This window comes from Pipra filicauda, unplaced genomic scaffold (assembly GCF_003945595.2).
Source record: "Pipra filicauda isolate LSUMZ 115617 unplaced genomic scaffold, ASM394559v2 scaffold193_size2426894_pilon, whole genome shotgun sequence".
In the NCBI taxonomy this organism is placed as follows: Eukaryota; Metazoa; Chordata; class Aves; order Passeriformes; family Pipridae; genus Pipra; species Pipra filicauda.
This window is the reverse complement of record NW_024104302.1, coordinates 1,655,917-1,680,011: the sequence shown is the minus strand read 5'-3', so window position 1 is coordinate 1,680,011 and position 24,095 is coordinate 1,655,917. Positions and strand designations below refer to the sequence as shown.

Below are 24,095 nucleotides of genomic sequence, written 5' to 3'. Positions count from 1 at the left end.
CGCGGCGGAAGTGACGCGCGATCGCACCGTGAAGGGGCGGGGCGCGGCCGCAGCTTCCTCTTCCGGCCTGGGCGCCATCGCGGCGGAGCCTCGGTGAGTGGGGGCCGGGCGCGGGATCCGTCGCCATCCGCGGGTGCGGCGGGCGGGGCGCCCCGCGGGCTCGGCCTGACTGCCGGCTGCTGTGTCCGCAGAGATGGGGAAGTTCATGAAACCGGGGAAGGTGGTGCTGGTGCTGGCCGGCCGCTACTCGGGGCGCAAGGCCGTCATCGTCAAGGTGAGCGCGGGGCTGATCCGGCGGGGCCGCTCCGGGCGCGGCTCCGCGCGGTCGTGCCGGGCGAGCGGGATCCGAGGGGGCGGCACGGGCGGGGTCCCCGCGGTGCCACCGCCGCTGCGGCCCGTGTGTTTCAGAACATCGACGATGGCACCTCGGACCGCCCGTACAGCCACGCTTTGGTGGCCGGCATCGACCGCTACCCGCGCAAGGTGACGGCTGCCATGGGCAAGAAGAAGATTGCGAAGAGGTCCAAGATCAAGTCCTTCGTGAAGGTTTACAACTACAACCATCTGATGCCCACCCGGTGAGTGCGGCCCCGACAGCGCTGTTGCCGGCAGTGTCGGCTGGAGGAGTCTCGGCTGCATCTGGAGATCGCGGTTCTTGTGTGCTCTAGTGAACACCCAGAGTCACTGGGGCTGCTAATGTCGTGGCTGAGTGAACAGGCTCGGGCTCTGCAAAAGCAGGGAGTTGGGGGTCTGAGGTTGAGGGGAAATAATAATTTCTGGAATGAGGCAGCTGGCTCTTAATTTAGCCACAGGAACTTTCCCCTTGTTCAGGGAGTGTCAGCAGATGAGCATTTGAAACAGCTCTGTCTGGGGCTGGCAGAGCCATTTCTCCCTGTGCCCTGGAGCTCTCTGAGCAGCTCCCAGGCAGCACGTTGGACAGAGCTGTGCATCCCTCAGGAAGCGGTTGGCTGCTTTCTTTATAGGTTGAACTGGGGATCCTTTAGTGGTTCAGTCATTCCTTTACTGAGAAGGCTTTAAGAGCTCTAGTCTCTTGACCTGGCACTAGTTAGACTGCTCTTGGCTCCCTGCTCGGTTTTCAGCCCTGTGCCAGGTACTGTGGCCCTTTCAAACCATGCTGTTCTTTTGCCTAGGTATTCTGTGGATATTCCCCTGGACAAAACAGTGGTCAATAAGGACGTGTTCAGGGACCCCGCTCTGAAACGCAAAGCGAGACGCGAAGCCAAGGTGAAATTTGAGGAAAGGTGAGCTGGGATCTCGTCTCTTCAGTGGTGTTGGTGCTTGTCCCCAGGGCAAGGACTTGGGTGGCTGTGCCACAGCCTGTGAGTCCCCAGTTGGCACTTGTGCCCCAGCTTCCTTGCGTGCACGTTTGGTGAGCACGTTCCTTCTCACTTGTCCGTGTGTGCAGCACTGTGTGTGTGCAGCGTTGTGCAGGTGTGAGCAGGGCCTTTCAGGTGCCAATGGATGCTCTGGCATCCCACTGCCAGTTCGTCCATTCTCTGTCAGTGGGCTGAGTGGCCTGGGGTAGTGCTTATGGTTTGCCCAGGAGTGCTTGGGTTACCGATCCCTTTTGGTTTTCTGCTCAGAAGCTCCTTCAGAGGAAGGAGCTGTGTAGCCTCAGACCCAGGGTGTTTCAGGCAGCCCCTGCGCTGTTCTCTGAGGGCAGCTCCTGGTTACTGCCCTCCATGCAAGGTGTCCAGCAGGATGGCCATGTCCTGTGCTCATGTCCGTGGGAGTGGTGGGTGTCCTTCATGAGGAATCTGGAAGCTGGCCCTTGCTTCTCTTAGAGTTTCAATATTTAAAGCAGGGCTAGTTGCAGCCTAGGCTGGAGAGACCAAGTGAATTGTCTCTGAGTAAGCTGGTTGCTACTTCCTGTCTGTCTGGGACAGCTCAGGTGCAGGTTTGGTTCTGTTACCTGCTGGTACAGAGCCTTCTCTAACCTTTGTGTTCCCTTTCAGGTACAAAACCGGCAAGAACAAGTGGTTCTTCCAGAAGCTGCGATTCTAGGGCTGTAACAAGGTTGCATCAATAAATGTTTATTAAAAACCGTGTTGTTTTGTTATTCAAAAAAAAAAAAGCAGTGGTCTTTGTGGTATGGTTGTGCTTGCTGTGTGTCTCTAAGAGCTGGAAAGCTATGGCTGTCCAGGTGAGTGTCAGCACCTGAGCCAAGGGTGCAGATGTCACCTCTGGGACTGCCTTGGGGTGCCTCCTGCACAGGGTGGGGCCAGGGCTGCTCTTCTCTCCTGCACCTTTAGGTTGATGTCATTCCTGCCACACTGGAAATCTCTTATTCCCAAAACTGTGATGATTCCTGTGAGAGAAAAGGGGTGGAAGAGGGAAGGTGAATGGATGATTCCAAGTGTCTGCTGAGCGCAGGGTGATTCATGTGGGGACCAACCTGAGGGTGTTGGATTTTTGGTTCCTGAACGGGGTGGGTGCTGGCTTTGGCCACCTGAGGGGGGAGCAGGGGCTGGCTCGGGTTGTTAAACCGAAGAGGAAGGGGTTGTGTACGTATTTATTCAGGTGTTTATTTCCTGGTCGGTTTCGGGCAGGACAGTCGGGTGCTTGGGGGCGGTGGGTTCCATGGGAGGGAGACGGGGTTGGTTGACGGGGTTTGGGGCCGTGGCGGGGGGGCCCGGGCGGTCCGTGCCTTCCGCCGGCCGGGGCGGGGTGGGGCGGTGCCGCGGAAGCGAAAGCGAAAGGGAGCCGGCGTGGGGCTCCCCGGCAGCGGAGACCGGGCAGGGAGGGCTCCCCTGGGCTGGTCCGTGCTGCCCCAGCGCCGCGGGGATGGACTCGGACGAGGTGAGGAGGAGCTGAGCCGCGGGGACCTGCGGGGCGGGGGGCGGAGGGGCCGGCGCAGAGCGGCTGATACCCCTCCTCTGGTTAGGACTCCTTCGTCCGGCTGCACGACGGCCCGGAGAGCCCCGAGCAGCTCTGTAGGGAGATCGAGCAGTCCAAGGTGCGTCCGGGAGAGGGGACTGATCGGCTGGATCCCGACGGCCCGGAGAGCCCCGAGCAGCTCCGGCGGGAGATCGAGCAGTTCAAGGTGCGTCCAGGAGAGGGGATTGATCGGCTGGATCCCAACCGCCCGGGATCGCCCCGGGATCTGCCCAGCCGGCCCTGGCCGTGAGATCGAGTGTCTTTTCTTGGACTGTGAGCCAGAGGCGGTGGAGAGGGCTAATCCCGTGGAGAAGAGAGCCTGTCCTGGGATCCGAGCTCATTCCCAAAGGAGCAGCCTGTGCTGGGGCTGGGTGGCCAGTTGGGTGGCACAATGTCTGCAGGGTCTTACTGTCTGATGGTGCTTCTCACAGGAGCTTTGCAGTCTTCTGGAGCAAGACTGTGTAAAGCTACAAACGGCCAAGGAAGCTACAGAGCAAAGGACACAAGAGCTGAGGAAAGAGGGAAAAGTACTGCATAAAATTCTTGAACATCAAATGTCTTTAAACAGAGGTGAAGAGAGAGCCCGCCAGGTTGGTGTTCAGAGGATGTGCCTTTGGCTTGGAAAGGTGTGGGTGGTGGAGGGGCTGCATCACGGTGCTCACTGCTCTGAGATCCCTTTGCTCTGGGTCTGGTGGAGGTTTCACAGGAAACAGGCCTGTGCTGGGAAGTGAGGCAGTGCCATGGCAGTGAAGGCAGAGCTGTCCTCAAGGGCAAGGAGCCAGGGCAGGGCTGCAGGCAGTCAAGAGCAGGAAAATGGTGTGGGTGAAGCTGTGTCCAAGAATAGTGCTGTGCTCAGAATGAGAAGTGTGCTGCAGCCCCTCGTGTCCTGGTGTTCCCTTACTGCCCCCTCTTTCCTTCCTTCCAGATGGAGCTTTTCGCAGCACAGGAGGAGAACACCAGACTGATGAAGGAGAAGCAGGTCCTGAAAAATAAACTGGAAGAATTGAAGAGGGTCCCCCAGGGTGATCTTGTGATGGTAATAGAGTGTGTGGGGGTGCTCAGGTCTGCTGGCAAGAGTGCAAGCCTGACTGGAGAGGCTGCGAGCAGATGCAGCTGGGCACTGTGTGATGACTGGCACAGCTCCTGCTGACAGGTGGCTCCTTTCCAGAGCCAGGAGCTCCAGTCATGGCTTTGGGACTCCAGGCACAGCCAGACCCTACGAGAGACTCTGCTGAGGCTCTCCAGCTGTTTATTTTGAGCCATGAGCTTGAGACATGCCTGTGCAGGGTCTGGTCTCCTCCAGGTGCTGTCTTTACTTGAACCTAGATGCAGTCTGGCTTGCCAGAGAAGAAAATGGTGTTTAAGGGACTTGCAGCAAACAAGGAGGACATGAACAAACTGATGCTCACCCCACGAATCCGTTACCCTCTGCCAGGGGGCTCAGCTCTCATCACCTTTGAGAAGGCAGAGGGTAAGTGTGAGAAGAGCACTGCCCTGGCCTGGTGTCCTGCACAGTCACTTTGGGGCCTGCCCTGTGTTCCCTCCAGGGCTCGGTGCTGCCCCTCCACCTGTGTCGTGTGGGGGTCCTCCCTGAAGGATTGCTGGCACTGTGCCCTGTTCTGCAGAGCACTGGGAGCAGGCAGTCACTGCCCTGTGCTGGGGGCTCTTCCTGATTGCAGTGGCCCAGAGGATCATAGAGGTGAAAGAGCACGTGGTGAAGCTGAGCTGCTGGGAGGAAGTGGAGGACCTTGACCAGTGCAGAATGCAAGTGCAGGCAGCACCTGTGGAGATACTGCTGCCATCTGCCCTGGAGGTAGGGCCTGAGAGCCTGCTGCATCCCACACCACAGAGCTGCCCTGGGCACAATGCTCCCCCCTGCTCGAGCCTGCCACTACCAGGGCAATGCTACCACCAGGGCACTGCTACCAGCCCCACTCAGTGCTGCTCCCCTGAGCTCTGGGGCCGGTCCTGCTCTGGCACTGAATGGCCTGTGCCACTCACAGATCAGGCTGACTCAGAGCAGCAGGAGCATCATTGTGTCTGACCTGCCCAACGGGGACATCCCTCAGGATGCGCTGCTGGACAAGCTGGAGCTCTTCTTCAGCAAGAAAAAGAATGGGGGCAGTGAGGTGGAGATGAGGGAGTTCCAGGAAGACTCTCGCCAGGTGGTGCTGACCTTCAGAGAGGATGGAGGTGCGTGGGGTGTGCTGAGCTTGGGCGGCTGGCAAGGGTGGAGCAGCCCAGCCTGTTCTGGAGGGAAATGGGTCATCTCCTGAGGGCAGATGTAGCTGTGTCTGAGGAACAGGGAAGGCACAGTGAGCCCAGGTTGTCCTGCCTCCCCTGAGACTATGCTGGTGTAGATGAGCTTGACAATGAGTTGGGCAGTGTCAGCCTTGGTGCCTATGCCAGGGACATAACCTCCCTTGGAGCTCATCTGGGGCCTGGGCAGTTCAGGGCTTTCCTCTCCATCTTCAGTTGCAGAGCTGCTAATTGAGAAAGGATACATCCAGGTTCCTATTTTGGGAGAAAAATACAAAGTCAAAATATCACCATACATGAATGGAGACATCACCAACTTGCAGGTAAATGCACGAACCCTGTGCAAGCAGCACCTGCCAGCCTGTGCCGAGGCAGCACAGGTGGGGGGCTCCTGAAGCCCCTCTCCCTACTCCACAACACAGCTCATCCCTGTCTCTGTCCAGCTCCAGCCCTCCTGCTGTCCCAGGACTGTCCTGCTTTCTGGCATTCCCGATGTGCTGTTTGATGAGTCCATGAGAGACACCCTGGAGATCCACTTCCAGAAGGCCAGCCTCGGCGGCGGGGAGGTGGATGCCCTCGCCTACGTCCCAACAGGGTGGACGGGGAGGGCCGTGTTTGTGGAGGACACGGGCTAGTCCTGGCCATCCCAGGGCTAGTCCTGGCCATCCCCATCACGCCGAGATTGTGGAGCTCCGTGTGCCCCCCGGCACGGCGAGAATTAAAGCATCTGGCGAGAGCACCGTGTCTGTCGTGCTGGGGTCGGGCCGGGCCGGGAGCTGCATAAAGAGCCGTCGGGGGGCTGGGCCCTTCCCGGGATGGGGGCGGCGGCGCCGGGCCCCCGGGCCGCGCTCTGTGGGGCCGGGCCGTCCCGCGGGGCCCGGGGAGGTGCCGGCCGGGGCGGGGCGGCCCCGCTTTCGCTTTCGTTTCCCTGCGGCAGCGGGGCCGGGGCCGGGCAGGGGCCGCAGGGCCGGGGTGTGACGGGGCGGGCGAGGGCCCGGTGCGGCGAAGCGGGGGAGCCGCCGCTGGGGCTCCCGGGAGGCTCCCCGGTGTCGCAGGGCCCGGCGGGCGCGGCCGCTCCCCGCGGGCATGGCGGGGCGCACGGTGCGGGTGCGGGGCCTCCCTGCAGAGCTGCCTCCGGACAGGGTGGCCGACAAACTGACCATCCACTTCCTGCGCTCCCGCAACGGCGGCGGGGACATCGCCGAGGTCCGGATGCTGCCCGGGCCCCCGCCCTGCGGCCTCATCACCTTCGAGGCGCCGGAAGGTAACGGGCCGCGGGACCCTCGGGGGCTCTGTCCTGCCGTCTCCTGTCCCGCCATCCCCAGCCCCGCCGTGCCCCTGTCCCACCGGCCCCGGCCCCGCAGCCCCGCTGCTGCCCCTCAGCTGGGCTGACGCAGGTTTTTCCCACCAGTGGCCCAGAGGATCCTGAAGCTGAAGGACCACGTGCTGGCGATCGGAGGGATGCAGTACCCACTGGAGGTGACCCTGCACACTGAGGAGCTGAGCCCCGATGAGGTACCGGCTGTCTGGAGAGCTCCCAGTGTGTAGAAATGCAGTCACATCTCTGTGTGACTTCCCCCTCTCATTCCTTGGTTGCAGAAAGCTTTTGACAAGTGCACAAGGTTGAGGAGTTGCTTAGTGTGGGTCTTTCGGTCCTGCCTGTATCAGGCTCCATCTCTCTTGAAAGCCAGATGCTGAGGGAGAGAGATGGAAGACTGGTCATCTCTTCTGTCATAATAATACAGGGGCCAGGTGCACTTGCCTTCTCTTGTGCCTTGGAGGGGGGTTATTTTTGGTCCTTGCTCTCTCACTCCCTTGCTATCTACTTGCAGATCTTCATACGTGCGTGCATGATAATTGACTATGGCAAGCTTCCTACTGGCAAAACCCTCCTGAGGGACTTGCACAAGGGCTACAGCAATGTGCAGTTCAACTTCGATTCTAAAAACACACACTGCATAGTCCAGGGCCCATTCACTGAGCTGCAGGCCTTCAGCAGAGACCTGCTGGGCAGCCTGAACCTCAGGAGCAAAGCCACTGGGGAGATCCTCCTGCCAGGTTCCAGCCGTGGGGCCAAAGAGATGGGAATGCACGATCACCAGCAAGTGCCTGAGTCCACCGAGTCAGCAGAAGAGACAGCAAAGCTGCCAAATGGGGACCAGGAGTGTGAAATGACAGCTAAAATCCCATCACCTCGGGGCCCAGTGGATGGGGAAGCTGTGGAACAGCTAGAGGAATTTTCTCTAATGATGGACTTGGACATCTACTTGTACATGCAGAGGTTCTGTGCTGCCAAGTACCAAGGTGTGCTGCGCCAGCATCGCGTGGATGTGGTGGATGTTACCAGCGATGGCATCACCATATTGTACCTCCAGCCATCTGGAGGTCTGTCTGGGGACATGGAGGCCTTGCGAGAGGCCCGCCTGGCCCTGCAGCAGCTCTACCAGCAGCTGGAGGTGAGCCTGCGCAAGGAGAAGATCGCCAAGAGAGGGCTGGGAATGGACAGCCAGGCACTCAGGGCTCTGACACGCGAGCTGCAGAAGCTGTATCCCCAGTTGCTTTGCCACGAGGACACGAAGCAGATTTATCTTATTGGAAACCTCGTTGACGTGTCTCAGGCCAAGCAGTACCTTCAGCATTCCATCACCAGGAGAGGTGCTGCACACACAGTTGATGTGCTGAGCAGCAACCAGCCCTCACACTCCACAGCCTCCGGCACCACAGAGGCTCCACTGCATCTGCCCAAAGTGCCTGTGGACTCCTCAGTGACAAAGCTCAGCTCAGGCAGGCCAGAGCTGAAAGGTGAGCTTAAGCTAGCTGCCAACTTCAGTGCCCTGAAAGCTGACAGGTCTCAGGCTGGCCAGGGCCTCTTGCTGAATCAGGACTCTCCGCCGGTGGGACAGGTGCAGCTTTCCAGGAAACACTCATCAGATGCTCCTGGTCTGAGTGGCCCAACAGCACTGACCCAGCAGTATCAGCCTCCTGTCCCTACAGCAGGTGAGGTTCTGGGGTCAGCAGCAGAGCCTCAGCAGAACGACCCCACAGAACGGGACCATGTCGAAGGAGCTGTCAGGCTTCCAGGACACAAGGTGCTGTCGTCCTTTGGGGGCAAAGAAAACAGCACTTCACAGCATCCTGGGGACTCTAAAGGCTCAGATCCCGTTGGGCACCATTCCCTCGCTGGCACCTCCAGCACCTTTGATGTGACAAGGACCTCTTCTGCTTTAGACTCCAAACCCTCTCCATCCAGGCCTCTGCTGCGCCGGTCCAACAGCTTCTCCCTGCTGAGGTCAGAGGAAAGCAACAAGTCCCAAGACAGTGGCAGCAGCAGGGCGAGTGAGGAAATGAGCCTGGACTTTCTGCAGTGGTCTTACCTGAGAGACACCTGCCGTGTCACTATCGACAAGCTGTGCAGGGGGGGGAAGGTGCAGATCTCGGAGCGCCGTGCCGGGGACTGCGCAGTGCTGACACTGCAGGCAGAGGACAGGAGCAGGCTCTTCCAGGCTAAATGGCAGGTGGAAGCTCTTGTGCAGAAGTGCCCTGACCTGGTGTGTCAGAGTCTGAGCTACTCAGAGCTTGCTGTAGATGGTCCAGATGACAGTGCCCTGAGTGAACTGTGCAGCCTCTTGCGAGGAAAATCCCTCCAGGTTGGACTCCACAAAGACAAGTACAAGCTATATCTTGCTTACCCCAAGGAAATGCTGCCAGGAGTGACTGAAGCCTTCCACGTGTTTTCTTCCAGGAGGCTACGTGCCCTGAAGTCTCCATCTGTGTCTCCAGGACCAGAGAGTACAGGGCAATCAAGTGTCATCCAGTCAAGTAGAAGCCAGGACACAGTGCCGGATGCAGCCCTTCCAAGTAGCCTGGAGTCCCTCCAGATGGGCCTGCAGCACCTGAACATCAGCAATCAAGCAGTCCCCAATGATATGCTCAGGGCTTCCTGGGTGCCAGAAACCGAGGAAAAGAGGTCCCCCAGTCCTTGGAGGTTCCAGCAGGCAAGGGGGCAGGAGGAGGCCAATGGCCGTGCTGATTCTGGGACTGGGCAAGGAGGAAGCAGCCCTCTGAACCCTGCTGTGGGGGATAAGCCAAGTCCTGCTGGTCTGAAGGAGTCCCAGGAACAGCTGAAGACAAAATTGTCCCTGGGGGAGTCTGACATCGCCCGGCTAAAACAGGTTTTGCCAGACAGATTCCAGTTTGCAAGAGACAAAGGCAAGAGCAGAGGAGGCCACAATGAAGCGATGGGACAGCTGCGCTCCCCAGTCCCTGCAGCTGAGGGGGCTCCTCACTCCCTGCCCACCTGGCTGTACAGGGCCACGGCTCCTGAGCTGCCACCAGCTGCGGCCCAACAGGCACCTGCAGCAGAGCCCAGGGGCCAGGGAAGGGCACAGCTCCCAAAGGGCAGGAGCAGTGAGCAGGAGGAGCCTGACCTCCCATCACAGCAGAGAAGAGACTCCAGCCTTGGACAGGAAAGTGGCACAATTCCTCTGGGCCGGTGTGATGCTTGCCAGGGCTCAGGGGTGACCTGCCAGGGCCCCTGTGGTCATGCCTTGTGCAGGACGTGTTTTGCAGCAGACAGTGTGCGGCCAGCATGCTGCAGCTTCTCCTCAGCTGCCCCCAGTCCCAGGATCCCGGGGACATTCAAGATCTCCTCTCTATCTCAGAGTCTGCCCGGCTACTATCGAGACCTGACGCTTCAAGTTGCTTACAGTATCCCTGACGGCGTGCAGGGGGTAGGTACCCACCACGGGGCTTCCCCATCCCACCACAGCACACGCAGGGGGTCTGTCAGGGTGGTTGGGGTGAGGGCAAGTGTGTGTGTGTAGCTGGGGGGAAAGGGCAGCCACAGCTCTCTACCTCATGTGGAAAGCAGCAGAGGTATTAACCTGGGGAAGGCAAAAAGCTTCACACCAGGTTTGGGAGCAGCTTGCTGCTTTTGAAGAGGAGCAAGTATGATCTGTTTTTAGTTGACAGTGACTATCAGCCCCTGGGGACCATGGTCACTGGTGTATCTCTCAAGCTGGCACAAGCCTTAGAAGTCCCCTCAGAGGCACAGCACTCCAGCCACTGTTTAAAACATCTTATTCCTGTTCTAAGGTTGGGGACCCTCGCCCAGGACAGTCTTACAAAGGGGGGCATTTCTGTGCCTTCCTACCTGACAACAAGGAAGGGCAGAAGACAGCAATGCTGCTGAAGAAAGCATTTGAGCATGGACTGACATTCCAGATCAAGTCCTGCAATGGAGAGGAAAGAGTGACATGGGGCCTTATCCCACACAAAACCTCCTTTGGTGGAGGCAAAGCCAGGTATGGCCCAGCTCATCCTAAGTTTTGGGTATGGTTGTGGTTTTAGCAATTAGAGGAGGAGAACCATGGGCTCAACAAATCCTGGCAGGGGTGGCTCTTCCATGCTCCCACGGGGGCAGAGTTGGTGCCTCCCTTTGCTTCAGCTTGCAGGGCAGCTATGGAATGGCAGACCACCCCTGGCACCCTCCAGCTAGAGCAAAAGCCCTTGCCCATCCCACACCTGTAAATTCCTCAAGGACAGGAATTCCAGGCCCTGTTCACTTACAGCCTTTCCCGTGGCTCTGGAGCCAGCACTGGGTGCGAGCTGTGCCTGCAGGTGTAAGCAGCTCCCAGGAGCAGGACTTCCACCCTCAGCCCCTGCTGAAGGGTTGGGGCAAAACCAAACTGCTGCTCCCCCCTCTGTGATTTTGGCACATCAGCAGGATTTACAGCACTTCCCCCTCTGCTCCACAGGAACGGCTACCCGGACGCCCAGTATCTCCGGGAGGTCCGCACAGTTCTGAAGAAACTGGGCATTGCATGAGACTCCCATGGCCACAGCCCAGGGCTTCGCTTCGCCTTCCTTTCCTGCTGACAAAACTGCAGCTTAATAGAGACAGCTCGAGAAAAAGCAGGTGTTTATCCAAGGAGCTCCTGTGTCCCCATAGGTAGCCAGAAACCTGCACGTCAGCGACAGCAGCACCTCCGTCCCTGCCCCACACAGGCCTCAGTGTGGATCAGCACTTCCTAGAAACTCCAGCTCCTCCTGGTTGTGTGTCCTGCCAGCCAGTTACACAGCTGATTTCAGCTGATTTCAGGCTGAGCCCTGTGTGGCTTTCAGCAGCATGACCCAAACCTTAGCAGGAGCCTGTGCCTAGTCCAGCCCCAGCTTCTGGAAGTACCTTCCACCTCCTACAGGCAGGTTCCAGTTCAGCTGCCACCAGAGCCAGGGCCAGAGATAAGCTGTCATTAGTGTCAGCTCTTCATGCCTCAGCAGACAGCCTCATGCTTCAGCCCCTCTCCAGCACCTGCTCTGGGGCCAGCAGGTGACCTGGTGCTCTCTTGGGGAGAACATTAACAGCTTTCAGCACCTGCAACAGCTGCCTCCCAGGGACAGTCTCTAAGTGGAGAAACATAAATAAAAAGGATTTATTCTCACGTTCAGTAGTGGTTGTTCATGGCTTGTCTTACCCTCAGCCCAGGCACCCTCCTTCAGTCCCACCTGGCTACAGAGACACCTCAGACACAAAGGGCAGAGCTCAGCTAAGGGCTTCACAAACAAAAATCATCATAGCTGCCTTCCAGAACAGTGTGTTAGGAGCAACAATTGATTGTCTTCCAGAGCAGAGGCTGGGAGAGTTACACTTTATCAACTGAACCTGTCCAGAGGCCAAGCTGAGGGCAGAGGGTTCATGCCAACAGAAACCTGAGCAGTGTAGCATGGACGGTTTTGTTATGCTTTTAATTACCATTTGAAACACATAAGGCATATGGTAACATTTGAGAGAGGAGCATTACACATAATCATGTAAACATCAGGGGCACACTTCCTTTCTGTCCAGCTTGGTTACACGTACAAAGCAGAATATATATTTTTAAACAAAGATTTTCCATGTGTCCGTAGGATGAGCATCACTCATATCACATATCTGCAAATCAACATGACTTAGACAGTACAGACCAGACTGTATGTTGTAAGAGGCTCACTCAGAGTCTAATGTGTTTCACATCATGCTCATGTACTACTTGCCAGTCACACTTTGCCATCACGAGGGCTCAGCACACCAGAGACTTCAGGCAACCAGTGGTGTAACACCTATGATAGCAGCTGTCAGCGGGCCAGAATTCTGCACCAGCTGAAGCCTAAGACCCACAGTGCTTCTTATTTGTCTCTGGTCAATCAATTCTAGTTTAACACAGGTGTCTGAAACAAAATGTACAGCCAAACTCCTTCCCACAGTACTTGGCATGGGCTGTGTTCCTCCATCCGAGTGGAGGCCGCCTCTGCTCCCTTCCCCTCCTGCGGTCAGCATGCCACGTAAGGAAGCTTCAGAGAAACCAGAGAGTCAAAACCGTGGCAACAGCTGCCTGGTGAAGCAAAGGAGTTGCCCTTTATGCAATACCAGCAGCACCAGCCTGGGAGGCCACTGCAGCAATGACAGGAGAGGCACTTGCACAGGCACCCCATGCCGAGCCCCCTGTGGCAGGCAGGGCTGGGGACCCCTCCTCTGCTCATCAACCCCTTACTCACACTTCCCACTTGTACTCCTCATGGGAGAACCTTAGAGTCAGACAATCAGTAAAATAAACGTTAAATTGCACTTCTGATAGCTGGAATGGCACACGTGATTAAGGACAGGAATCTCCCACTTCCTCACTAGCACAACTTTGCCCTAAACAAGCAACGTTGAGTGGAATGATTTTTATACTAGGGTTTGTTTTTGGTTTTCTGCTTTGGTCCTTGTGTACAAACCTGCTGGTTAACTTGATTAAGACCCTTGAAGTTGTTTTACGTAGATTCTATACCTACTGTCCCATTAAAAAAAAAAAAAAAAAGTAAAAAACCAAAACCAAGAAACAACCAACAGCACCCACCTAGAGCAGAGCATCGAGCAGGGGCAGAGGAGAGCAAGGTTACACTTAATCTTGGTCTTTCTATAGAAAACACTGTTGCTACCAAGGGACACAAAACAGCCAGTGCTGAATTCTAACACACAGTAACTGCTTGGCATTCTTCCTGCCCCGATAAGGGCTTCAGGAATTTGTATGCAGAAGACACGTGAGCAGATACAGGAACAGGGATTGTTCCCAGAGAGCCAAGGCCAGGGCAGCAGATAAAGCCTCACTCGAGGACTGCCAGGAGCCAAACAGCCACCCTGAGGGAGACAAGGGCTCTACAACAGGTCTTCTGGACTGGGGAGCACAGAACTGCCAGGACAGCCCTGGAAAGGCTAGAACACCTGGGAAGAGTACAGCTTGTTCACAGAAATTCCAATGACATCACCAGTGTTCACAAAAGAGAGCTAGCAAGAGTCAAAACAGGATTTTGGCAATATACCTGGCCAGAATGGAAAAGGCCCCAGTGACTTCCTAGTCATGTAGCAGAAGGCACTGAGATGCTGTTTCCTGTGGGTCGGGGGGTCTGACAGGAAGCTGTGAGGCTCCTGGGCCACACCACCCAACCCAAGGCCATCCACGTAAGGCACTGAGCACGTGCTTGACCCAAGAGTAAAGCAGGGAGAGGATGTTACTGTGAAACACACTGGGATAGTTTTCCTTTTCACCAGTGAGTAGAACCTGAAGATGTGCAGGGTTGGGTGCCATTTGAGCACGCTGCTCTGTCATCAAGGTAAGGTCCAGTTTCTCAGAGGAACAGGTCCAGACTTTCCATTTCAGCAATTTGGACAGTCCTGTTGTCAGACCTAGTAAAGCAGCATTAAACACTGTTGGATTTAATCTAAATTAGCATGACAGGGTAGATTGAAAGAAGCAGCAAGATTTTTGGATTCAGAAAGATAAGAAGTTGTGCTTGCGAGTTCCATCAGCCCATATTTATGAAGTTCAAGAGATGAACTGACAAGGATCTGTGAGAGGGCTCCAGCACTCCTCTGAGGTTGTAGGGAACAGGGTTGTTTCAATATGTAAAGTTAGCCAGGTAAGCTGTGCCTACGCATTTCTAAAGAACTTTGGACTGAGCCCAAGCACCTGAACTACAAAGCTGCACTGATAGACAGGAGCCCTGCTGGAGGACAGAGCAGGCTGAGGAAGAAGCCACAATCCTCCCCTGCACAGGACCCCCAGCCCTGCGTGGGCTCTCTCAGGGGCCAAGGGGGCTGTGTGCGGGGCCCTGCACTCGCCCTCCTTGGGCCCTGAGCCCTGCCTGGGGGTTGGTTAAGCAGGACTTCTGGTTGCAAGGTTTTGCTCCTGAAGCCTGAGTTCTTCCATGATGAGCAGCTCTTCTTGGTGCCCTTGGGTTTACCTTTTCAAATCCAAAATGAAGCCTAAAAGCCCACAGCACCTACAATCCATGAAAAAGCCTCAAAAGCAAGTACCAACAGCACCAGAGTTGCCTGGGACTACAAGCAGGGTCCAGTGGGAAGCACAGCACCACCCAGGACTCAAGGTGCTCACAGAACTGGGCTTGGGTCTCTGCACAGCTCCATTTTCAAATGCACAGAAGAAAAGCAGAAGAGAAACAAAGTTCTGCTATAGGAGGAACACCACAGTCAGCTCCTAAACCCTCAGTGCTGGAAGAGAGCCTAAGGGTCCCATGAGTCAAAGATTCACAGGAAGAAGAGTCAAGCCCTACTGCAGCACTGAACCCCAAGCTGGTGTGAGTGTTCCCATCCCAATGAAGTCCAATTCAACACTGCAGCCCTTGGAAACACAAACAGGAGGGTAAAGTTTAGCCTTAGCAATAGCAACTTGGAGCCCAACATAATAAAGCACAGAGCCAACATCAATTGTTCCAGTCGTTTGACACAGTTGAGTCCTTATGGTCTCCAAGAATCAGACACAGTTCAGATCTCTCTATCCAGTTTGGAAATAGAAAATGGACAAGATCAAGTTACCCAATTGAAACTTTTCTTCTGTATTGAGACACAGCCCAGCTCAGCCTGTCAGGGTATTTGCTGACTGCAAAGAGAAGTAACTGCAAATTAAGCACGGTATGCCACAGACCCCAAATTAACCAGGATGGTCAAGGCAAAGACAACAGGAGTTGTTACTATCTGACTGTGTTAGTGGCCTACAAAAGCAGAGGGGAAAGAGCAGGGCCAGTGTGAACAGAAGAGAAATCCCTGCTTGCATTAAACGAGGCCAGCTGTGCTTTCCTTTGGCTGTGGAGGAAACACCCCACATTTGGCCAATTCTCTGCTGAACAGGCTTCACAAAGGTGACAGTGAGAACACTTCATCAGGGCTCAGTTTCTGCAGAGATACTTGGCAGTTGCTACAGTACATTTGGCCATGACTTTACAGTGACAGGCTGTGCAGTTGTTAGTCACCAACTGCCTGGAAGCTTCAGCTGCACTGTGAGAAAAATAAGGTTAGTTTGGAAATTCAGTAGAGAAACAAGTGATTAGAAAACTGTACGAAATAAACAGCCTTCAAAAGAGAGAGCAGGAGGCATATCTGGCAAAGGGTCAGTCACAACAAGAGCATGCAAACCTCATCTGAATGATAACCATGATGTTCTTGTACTGGTGAAGATGGAAGCTACTGATCTGTCCATTTTCAGGTCCCAAAGAGATCAGGGAGTTAAACCATGAATTCATAATCTGCATACATCTCTTTTCTTTAGTTCTCTGCTTTTTTGGATTCTTCCTTCGGTGCTTCAGGAACCAGGATGACTTTTCCAACATTCTTCTTTTCTTGCATCTGCCTCATGGCCTCTGCCACCTGGAAGCAAAAGGAATCTGGTGAGATCCCCACCCACCCTGCACAGTGCATCCATGCCCTTCCTGGGCCCCTCAGTCCACCCAGACCAGACTAAAGGATAACCCAGAGGCACCTTTCCCTGCAGTCCAAGCAAGTGCCAGGCCTGGAATCCAAGTTTTCCTTAAGCCTCTCCATAGGACAGGTATCAGGTACGAATACTGACTGATCATCACTAAGTTCTTTGCTCCCCTGCGGCAAGTTCTGCCCCAGCACAGGATTTCCAAGGGAAGAGCCTGACTTTGCCTGGACACATCCATGCAACAACACTGATCAGAGCTAGTGAAAAACCTGCTGCTCCCTTCCAACACCCTCATTCTGCTTCACTGCCAGAGCTCTTTTTCACTCTTGGAAGGGCAGCAACAACCTTCCCATCTGTTCTGCTTAATTACAGGGTGCAGGCTCAGGGCAGACTCCAGCCTGATGCATAATGCAGCCCCTTCCTGGTTGCTGCTGCCCATGGAGCACAGCTGAGCACCTGCCCTACTCCACAGGGACACTGTCTGGCATTGCCCAGCTCTGTGCACTGGAGCAGAAGAGCCCAGCCACTTTACTCACCCACAGTATCTTAAAAGGAAAAAGGCACCAAACGTCTGCAAACAGATGGTTATCAAACACTTCCAGCAGTTCAGCCCCAGGAACAAAGGTGCTCACTCTGAACTGCTGCCAGCCTGCATGTTAGCTCAGACTCACCTGATCAAAGGGCCATACAGAGTCTATTTTAGGCTTGATTTTTCCTTGACTGTACAGGTTAACCAGCTTGGCTACAACGCTTCTGAGAAGCTCAACTTCTTCATCCATATATCCCAGGTGGTAGCCACACACTGCCTTGTTTTGTTGTAGGAGCTGCAAAGCATTGATGCTGAACTGGTTCCACCAGGTTTTAGCCATAGCCATGAGGTTCTTCTTTTGCCCAGTGATCAGGTTTGCTACCCCTAAAAAGAAAGCAAGCTATAGATGAGCTGGAACACAATATGAGAGGCAACAGGCATCCCATGGAACAGCTCAGACAATGCACAGGGGAACAGCAACTCACTGTCCAGTGATGGACAGAGCTGAGAACTGGATTACATGAGGCTCTGCCCATCTGCCCATCAGTGGAAACAGGCACCTGTCTCAGCCTCAAGACAATCCAGAATCTGGATTATCAGCACTCGTATATATCGCAAAAACGTGGAATTCCTTTCTTCACCCCTCCTAAGGCAGCAGCAGCTAGACTGGAGTACTGGCAGAGACAAGAAAGGGTTATGAGTGCCACCCAGCCAGGCTGGCAGGACAGCTCTCCCCTTCTCCTACAGCCCTGCTTCTTCAGGGGAGTCACACGCTGCAACGGCTGCAACAGCAGAAGCAGCACACTGGGGCAAGTGTCTGGAATACCACTGGGGATTGTGTAAAGGCTTTGTCTATGGGACAAAATCACAGTGTTCCAGAGCTGGGGAATGGAGAGATAAGTATTCAGTAGCCTCAAACCTCATCACCCACACATCCTCTAGAAGAAAAGCAAGGCTGTGCATTAACTCAGCCCAGACAAAGCAGCTGTGCCTCTGTTCCTCCATGAGGACATTCCAGCTTCCCCTGCAGGCACTGGCTTGTACTCAAAGACAGATCTTGCCCTGGGAGGGAAGAGCCTTGGAGCCTGTAATCAGAGCTCTGGGGACAAGACACAAATCTCACTCCCCTCAGTGCCTCACCCAGGGGAAGCATCCTGAAGACATTCATGAAATAACAGAACTGCAACACACAGAGCAGTCAGGAATAGCGATGGTCCCTGACAGCACAGGCACGGAGCAACACAAATCATTCCCGTGTGGATCCCACCCTGCCACCACGTGGTCCCCCCTGCACAAGCACTGGGTGTGGGCACGGGGCTCACACGCACCGTAAGTGATGACTTTGCCCATTGGCTTCAACAGGTTAAACGCTTTGGTTGTATCGGATCCTCCCAGCGGGTCCAGCACAATGTCAACACCTAGAGAGAGAGAGAACTGGTAGTAACTAGAGGTTTCTTTGCACTTGAAAGAAATGCAGGACAGCTGCAGAAACCCTCCGCCATGTAGTACCTTTGGGAGAGATTTTCCGCACCTCCTCTGCATAATCCATCGTTCGGTAGTCGATGGGGTGAGCAACTCCACTCTCCCTGAGTGAATCGTGCTTGGAGGCAGACGCTGTGCCAAAAATGGTGACGTTTTCTACAGTCTTGCACAGCTGGATGGCAGCAGTTCCCACACCACCTGAAAACCAGCAGCGAGAAAGCCTCAGAAGCAAACAGTCAGAAAAACCTCTGAATAGGTAAATTATCCCTGTTTGCACTGATTGTGCGCTGGCGACAGCCTGCAGAACAAAGGCTCTGCCTGGTGAGGCTGATGCCTGGGACACACTGGGAGAGACCAACCTCAGCTGCTGGGAAACGGGGCCAGCATGAAGCCTGCACCTCTGCCAGGTGACATTTTGTCAATCCGGCCCCATTACGATCACTTCCTTACCCACACCACCCATTTGGAAACTGCATGGTTTCCAAGGCCAAGAGTCTCAACACAGGCTGTCAAGAACTATTTACCTGCAGCCATGTGGATGAGGACACTCTGGTTGGGTCTCAGGTTTCCAAAGTCAAACAGGATCATGTAGGCAGTGATGTAGTTGACAAGAAGAGCAGCTGCTTCCTCGAAGCTCATCCCCTCAGGCATTGGAAAAGTCTGACTGGCTGGCACATTCACGACTTCTTGCCAGAGCCCTGACCGAGCCAGGACCATTACCTTATCGCCAACCTAAATTTGGAGGACAAGTGGGTCTAAAACAAGCTCAAGGCTAGCAGAAGCCGTCACAGCCCTGCCCTTGGTATGCCACAGGCAGTGCATGCACGCTGTTCTCTGTGCAGAGGTCTGCAGGGACTGCAGCAGCCCTGGCTCAGGCAGGAGCCCACAGCGTGCACTCTGCTCATCGGGAGACTGCAGCACAGCACCTCTCACCACAGGGTGAGGCATAACCTTCGACCCTCAGAGGGACTGCAGGCACCCCTGGCTCTGGTTTGTACCCATGGTGCTGCCTGCCAGCTGCCCAAACCCAAACGAACAGACCCCTAACAAGGCAAGAGGGATGAGGTTCATGTCTTGCCCTCCTTGCTCAATTTGGAAGCAGGAGTCTGAACACCGCTGAACATTGCTGCCCCTTGTAAGGATCATCCTGCCAACAGGCAGGAGCCTTGAGGTAACGCTTAATAGCATCAACCATGGAAAAACACGTCCAATCTTAGGAAAACCTCCCGGGTCTAAGGAACACGGCCGCTCCCAGCTCCTCCCCGTGGCTCCGGCCCCTCAGCCCGGGCGGGCGGGCGGCGGCGCTTCCGCCGTCCCGGAGCGAGCGGGACGGGCAGGGCCGTCCGGGGGATTCCTCGCCTTTGTCCGGGGCCTTTGTCCGCCGCCGGAGCCTCCGCGGGCGGCATCGGACGGGCCCCTGGACCGGGCTGAGCGACGCCGGAGCCCCGACGGGGAGCCCCGGCCCCGGGGCGGGCCCCAGCGGAGCGGCCGGGGCGCACACGGGACTCCGCAGCGCGGCGAGACCACGGGGCCGCGCCGCCCTCACCTGTCGGTCGCGGACGCCTTCGCCGACGGCGCGGACGGTGCCGGCGCACTCCATGCCGGGGCAGAAGGGCAGCGGCGGCAGCCGGTCGTACAGGCCCTGCCGCGCCATCACGTCGGCGAAGTTGAGGCCGCAGGCGCGGACGCTCACCGAGACCTCCCCGGGCCGCGGGCCGGCGCCGCGCCGCGCCTGCACCTTCAGCTTCTCGTAGCCGCCGAAGCCCGTCAGCACCAGCGCCCGGTGTTCGGCCGCCTCCCCGCCGCCCGCCGGCGGCTCGGGGCCGGGGGCCTGCTCGGGCTCGGGGGCGGCGGCGGCGGCCGGGGCCGGCTCGGCGGACATGGCGGAGCGGAGCGGCGACAGCGGCTGCGGGCGGCGGCGGCGGCGGCGGGCGGGGAAGAGCCGGGGCGCGGTCGCGGGGCGGGGCGGGCAGCGCGGAGCGGCGGCGGCGGCGGGAGGGGCTGTCCCGATCCGCCCCCCGAGCCCGGCCCCGCTCCCCCGCCCGTCCTCCGCGCCGCCTTTTTTGTCTTTTTTATTCTTTCCACTTCTTCTTTTTTTTTTTTTTTTTTTTCCGCCGCTAAATGATTCCTTCCGAGCAAACACAGCGCTTGCGTCCTTCCTGGGGACAACGCTGAAAGGGCGGTTTTGCTGGAGCATCATCTCCCCGAGTTACTTCTACAATTTATGACTGCCCTGCGGGGCCGCGCTCCGGGCTGGGCTGGCTCCGGGAATGCCGGCGGCTGGGGCTGCTCAGGAAGCAGAGCACAAAGGCAGGAAAGCAGACAGGAGGGCAGAGCCTGGGGCAGGCTGCACATCGTCTGGCTCTGCTGTGTGGCAGATTTATGCGTGTTTGGGTGGCTGCAGTGGGAACAAGGAGGAGACTCATGTCCAGTTGCACGACAGGACCACAGTCCTCCCTTGAGCTGCTGTCCTGCTCTTTCCAGCCTCCTGCTGCCCTCCCTCATCCCCCGAGAGAGGTTGAGGAGGATGTGCCACAACTGGAGCAGTGCCAGCTCCCCTGCCTGGCCCTTTGTTACACCTCCCTTTATTTCTACACAGGGCTCTAGCAGTGTTTCTCCTCTGCTCTCAAGGACATTGGAACGATGAACAGGCAGGAGATACAAAAAAACCCGCCTGGCAGCGGTTTGCTGGTCAGAAGGCAGCTGCCTGTGCCTGCTCCCAGGGCTCTCTCAGGATAGAATCCCGGAGGCCCAGGCCCACCAAAGCCTTCCCTCACATGGTAAGACTGCCTGAGACCCCACTGGGGGCCAGGGTCTGGCTGCCAGACATGGCAGGGCTCTGCACATCCCCAGAAAGTGTTGAACTCAAATCTATCTGTCTGGGTTTGTTGGCAACTCAAGGGAAAGATTCCTTCTGCCTCTGTTCTGTGTTTTCCTCACCTGTATCTGCAGTGTTGAGAAGCATAGAGAGGTAGACACAGACAAGATGTCCCAGTTGCATCACACGTACCAGGAAAGCTGTGCCTCCCGGGTGACACTATGCCTGTATCACAGTAAATTACATTTACTGTGATTGAAAGGTAGAGCAGCAGGTGGAAGAGATCTGACAGAACCCCTCAGACATACCTGCCACTCACAGCCACAGTTCCCTGCACTGCCGTTTTGATCACGGAGACAGTGGAGATGGTTGTCAAGTGGTAACTGAAGCTCAGGGAACGGTGGCTCATTCCTCACGCTGGCAGCAGACTGAAGAAATCCTCCCAGCACAGAGCATTATTCTCACAACGCACGGGGCTGCAGCTGCTCCAGCCTTTTCCTCTGCACAACCCCAGCAGCAGAGGCTGTGGATGTGCAACACAAGCAAATGGCACAGCTGGCACGAGGCCGGTTTCCAGGTGTGCACGGAACAGCATCCCGCTGTGTCTGCCTCTGGAGGCAGGCACCTTCTCCACCGTGGTCCTCGGGGAAATCTTGTGAAATGAGAACCCTTCTCCTTAACTTCAACCTTCCGCCACAGCATCAATAATTTACTGACAATTATAGTCCCAAAATTACAGGCTTAGCACATCCACATGCTGTGCATCCATGAGAAGCCCATTATCTGTCAGCTTGTCTTACCTTACTGAAAACACACAGACTTGCCTCAGTGTGTTCACTGTGGCTTTCAGGGGTACAGCACACAGGACCTGGCAGTGTGGCCTTGCCTTGCATCAGGAGCTGGTTTTCTCTGCATCACTGACATCTCTGCTGCTGTCTGAGGGCGCTGGTTCCCGGCAGCTTCCAGAACCTCTGTGTCTTGGCAGTGCCAGCGGCTCAGTGTTCCCGTGGCTCACCCCAGGCATGTGAGTGGTTTTGCAGGGAAAAGCAAGGGTGGGACTGACACACAGGGTGCAGCAGTAGGTCCCAGAGCCTAGACCCCCCCCCCGACCCCAGGCAGCTGGAGCATGCCCCCCAGAAGCCCCATCCCTCAGATGCAGCAGGGACCTTCCCACCAGCCTATGGCTCCCCAGGCACAGGCACACACAGCCCTGCCTCTCTCTGTTGGGCCTGCTGAAAGGAAGGCTTTAAAAAGAAAACTGTTTTATCCCCAGTCTGTGTTTGTGATATGCAATTCATTTTTTAAGTTAAATGGAAAAGAAACTGAAGTTTTGAGGGTTTATTTCTGTTCATCCCCTGCCCAGCCCATCTCCACCACTCTCCACGTGAAAAAGAATTGCAAAACTGAAAATACGATTTCAAACGTGAGGGTGGTGGAGATCACTTCTGCTGCTGGAGAAGCCATTTCCACCGAGCACCTCTGCCAGGGAGCACCCAGGTGGGCTCACTCCATCACCCCGACAGCCAGTGCTGCAGCTGCAGCTGCAGCTGGAGCCACAGCCACGCTGGCAGCCCTGGCAGAAAGGGAGCAATGGGAAGGATGTGTGGGTGCTGCACTGCCTCCATGCAGAGCAAGGCAAGGGCAAGGCCAGCGCAGCTCTGGGAGCTGCAGTTCAAGTAGCTGGATCCAGTGTGGGAGAGGATGTGTGGCAAGGAGGTTTCTACGCCCAAGAGGACGGAATCAGCCATTTTCCTCCTCCCACTCTGACCCTCTTTGTGTGCCTTCATGCTGCAAGTCCCTGCCCCTCCAACGAGGCTCCTGTTCCCTGCAGGAGAGACATCCCATGTGGCCAACCTGTGGAGTCCCCACATCTCCCCTGTCTCTTCAGCTGCTACTGGGCTAGATGAGCCCTAAGGAGAGATGTCTGGAGAGAGAGAGGGGGGGAAAAAGGAAGCTGCTCACCTCCAGAGGGGTGCTCCAGAGGGTCCAGATCACTGTCTTAATACAGAGAAATCTGCAGCAGTAATGAAGACATTGTGCCTCCTCAGCCTCTAACACACATGCTTTGACTGCAGTCTTTCCAGCAGAAGCCTTGGCAGTTGAATGCCTCCTTGCTTTAATCCCTGAGATTGCTTGAGGATGCTGCTTTCATCTGATAGCATTTATGGACTGTTATAATGAGCTTTGGTTTGCTGAGATAAATTAAATTGCTCACCCAGAAGTGCAAACTTCATTAATGCCAACAGTGAGTCAGATCAGCACTATTCTAGCCCAGAATGTAAACAGGCTGGACACATGAAAGGGCATTTGACTGGGATTTTTTCCTCTTTCTTTTTTTAACCTTCCTAATTGCTGCTGATTTGTATCTTTTTGCTGCATGTGTTCAAACCCTACTGCTTTTCCACCTCTTTATCTTTTAGGGGAAACCATCAAATAACACACCACTCGAGGCTGAATGATTTAACTTCGAGTATTCACAGTTAGTAATACTCTGCAGCTTGGCCTGGAAGGTTTCTAGCTCTTTCACGTATATGACAAGTCCAAAAAGATGGAACAATGCACACATCATAAAAATCCAGGGAACGGTCACTGCATGATGTGATGAACAGGAGCTTTGTCTGTGTTCCCGGGGTGACACTTGTGCACCTCTCACCAGGTGTATGTGTGCACCTTGCAGGGACCACACCCATGAAACACTGTTTACTCAGTACATTCACCTGAAATTAGGTCCAGAGCCTATGACTGGCTGTAAAGGACCAAGCTTTGGGGCTTTGTGCACGAGAACAAGATGTCACAGGCTCCAGGTTTCAGGCTGCAGGTCCTTTGGTGAGGGTTGGTTTCTCTCAATCCATTTTCCCAGTAAAGGTCCTGAGAATGTCTTCCAGTTTCTTTGTACAGGAAATGACACAAATACAACAAAATAAATTTAATTCACAATCGCAATTAACATCCCTGAGAACGTGGATCAGCAAGGGAGAATCTAACCACTGGAGAAGTATTTTCAGGAGTAAATGTGTGAGAGCCATCTGTCGCCTCTCCATGCGCAGTGACAGTCACAGCATGTCTCTGCAGCCTGCTCAGAAAATTCACACCGTGGTGATGGGTTGTTGAATGTATTCTGCAAGTGTCCTGCCAAAAGGTGCTCTGCACCAGAGGGGACGTGAGGCTCAGCAGTGATGCTGCCCCTGTGGCTCTGAGCAAGGGCAGCAACTACTGCCCCTCCCTGGGGAAGGCAAACGTAGCTTTCGGGTTTGCAAAGGTCTGAGTATTCCCTGCAGAGAGTGTCTTCCTTCCTCTGAAGCAGGGGTACAACAATCTGTTGGGAGCAAACACCTGATTCCTATTGAGAAAAACGGTGAAGTGCTGTCAG

General features: G+C 55.6%; 4 protein-coding genes across 6 annotated transcripts; 3 read left to right on the top strand and 1 right to left on the bottom strand.

The window, feature by feature from the left end:
* Positions 1-12: 12 nt before the first annotated feature.
* RPL27 (ribosomal protein L27) lies at positions 13-2,066 on the top strand. 2 transcript variants are annotated; one of them, XM_027745968.2, is made up of 5 exons: positions 13-93; positions 192-274; positions 409-578; positions 1,152-1,262; positions 1,977-2,066. In XM_027745968.2, the coding sequence occupies exons 2-5, from the start codon at positions 194-196 to the stop codon at positions 2,023-2,025; spliced, it is 411 nt and encodes a 136-aa protein (XP_027601769.1). In that variant the 5' UTR covers positions 13-93; positions 192-193; the 3' UTR covers positions 2,026-2,066. The 2 variants fall into 2 exon arrangements, with proteins under 2 accessions (XP_027601769.1, XP_039236337.1); XM_039380403.1 differs by lacking the exon at positions 13-93 and having other exon boundaries at positions 102-274.
* A 647-nt stretch (positions 2,067-2,713) lies between these two features.
* Positions 2,714-5,893, top strand: IFI35 (interferon induced protein 35). Of its 2 annotated transcripts, none has more exons than XM_039380398.1 (9): positions 2,714-2,820; positions 2,906-3,064; positions 3,330-3,488; positions 3,824-3,934; positions 4,225-4,369; positions 4,578-4,711; positions 4,968-5,091; positions 5,374-5,480; positions 5,601-5,893. In XM_039380398.1, exons 1-9 carry the CDS (start codon positions 2,806-2,808, stop codon positions 5,790-5,792), a joined length of 1,146 nt encoding a protein of 381 aa, XP_039236332.1. In that variant the 5' UTR covers positions 2,714-2,805; the 3' UTR covers positions 5,793-5,893. The 2 variants fall into 2 exon arrangements, with proteins under 2 accessions (XP_039236332.1, XP_027601627.1); XM_027745826.2 differs by having other exon boundaries at positions 4,902-5,091.
* Positions 5,894-6,108: 215 nt separating this feature from the next.
* On the top strand, positions 6,109-11,603 carry LOC114000836. The gene is made up of 5 exons (XM_027745470.2): positions 6,109-6,421; positions 6,569-6,672; positions 6,990-9,887; positions 10,252-10,460; positions 10,914-11,603. Exons 1-5 carry the CDS (start codon positions 6,244-6,246, stop codon positions 10,981-10,983), a joined length of 3,459 nt encoding a protein of 1,152 aa, XP_027601271.1. The 5' UTR covers positions 6,109-6,243; the 3' UTR covers positions 10,984-11,603.
* Positions 11,604-11,882: 279 nt separating this feature from the next.
* On the bottom strand, positions 11,883-19,789 carry VAT1 (vesicle amine transport 1). Its single transcript, XM_027745836.2, has 6 exons — positions 19,454-19,789; positions 18,432-18,639; positions 17,935-18,105; positions 17,754-17,843; positions 16,568-16,809; positions 11,883-15,838 (listed from the first exon to the last, which is right to left on the bottom strand). The coding sequence occupies exons 1-6, from the start codon at positions 19,787-19,789 to the stop codon at positions 15,737-15,739; spliced, it is 1,149 nt and encodes a 382-aa protein (XP_027601637.1). The 3' UTR covers positions 11,883-15,736.
* Positions 19,790-24,095: the final 4,306 nt, after the last annotated feature.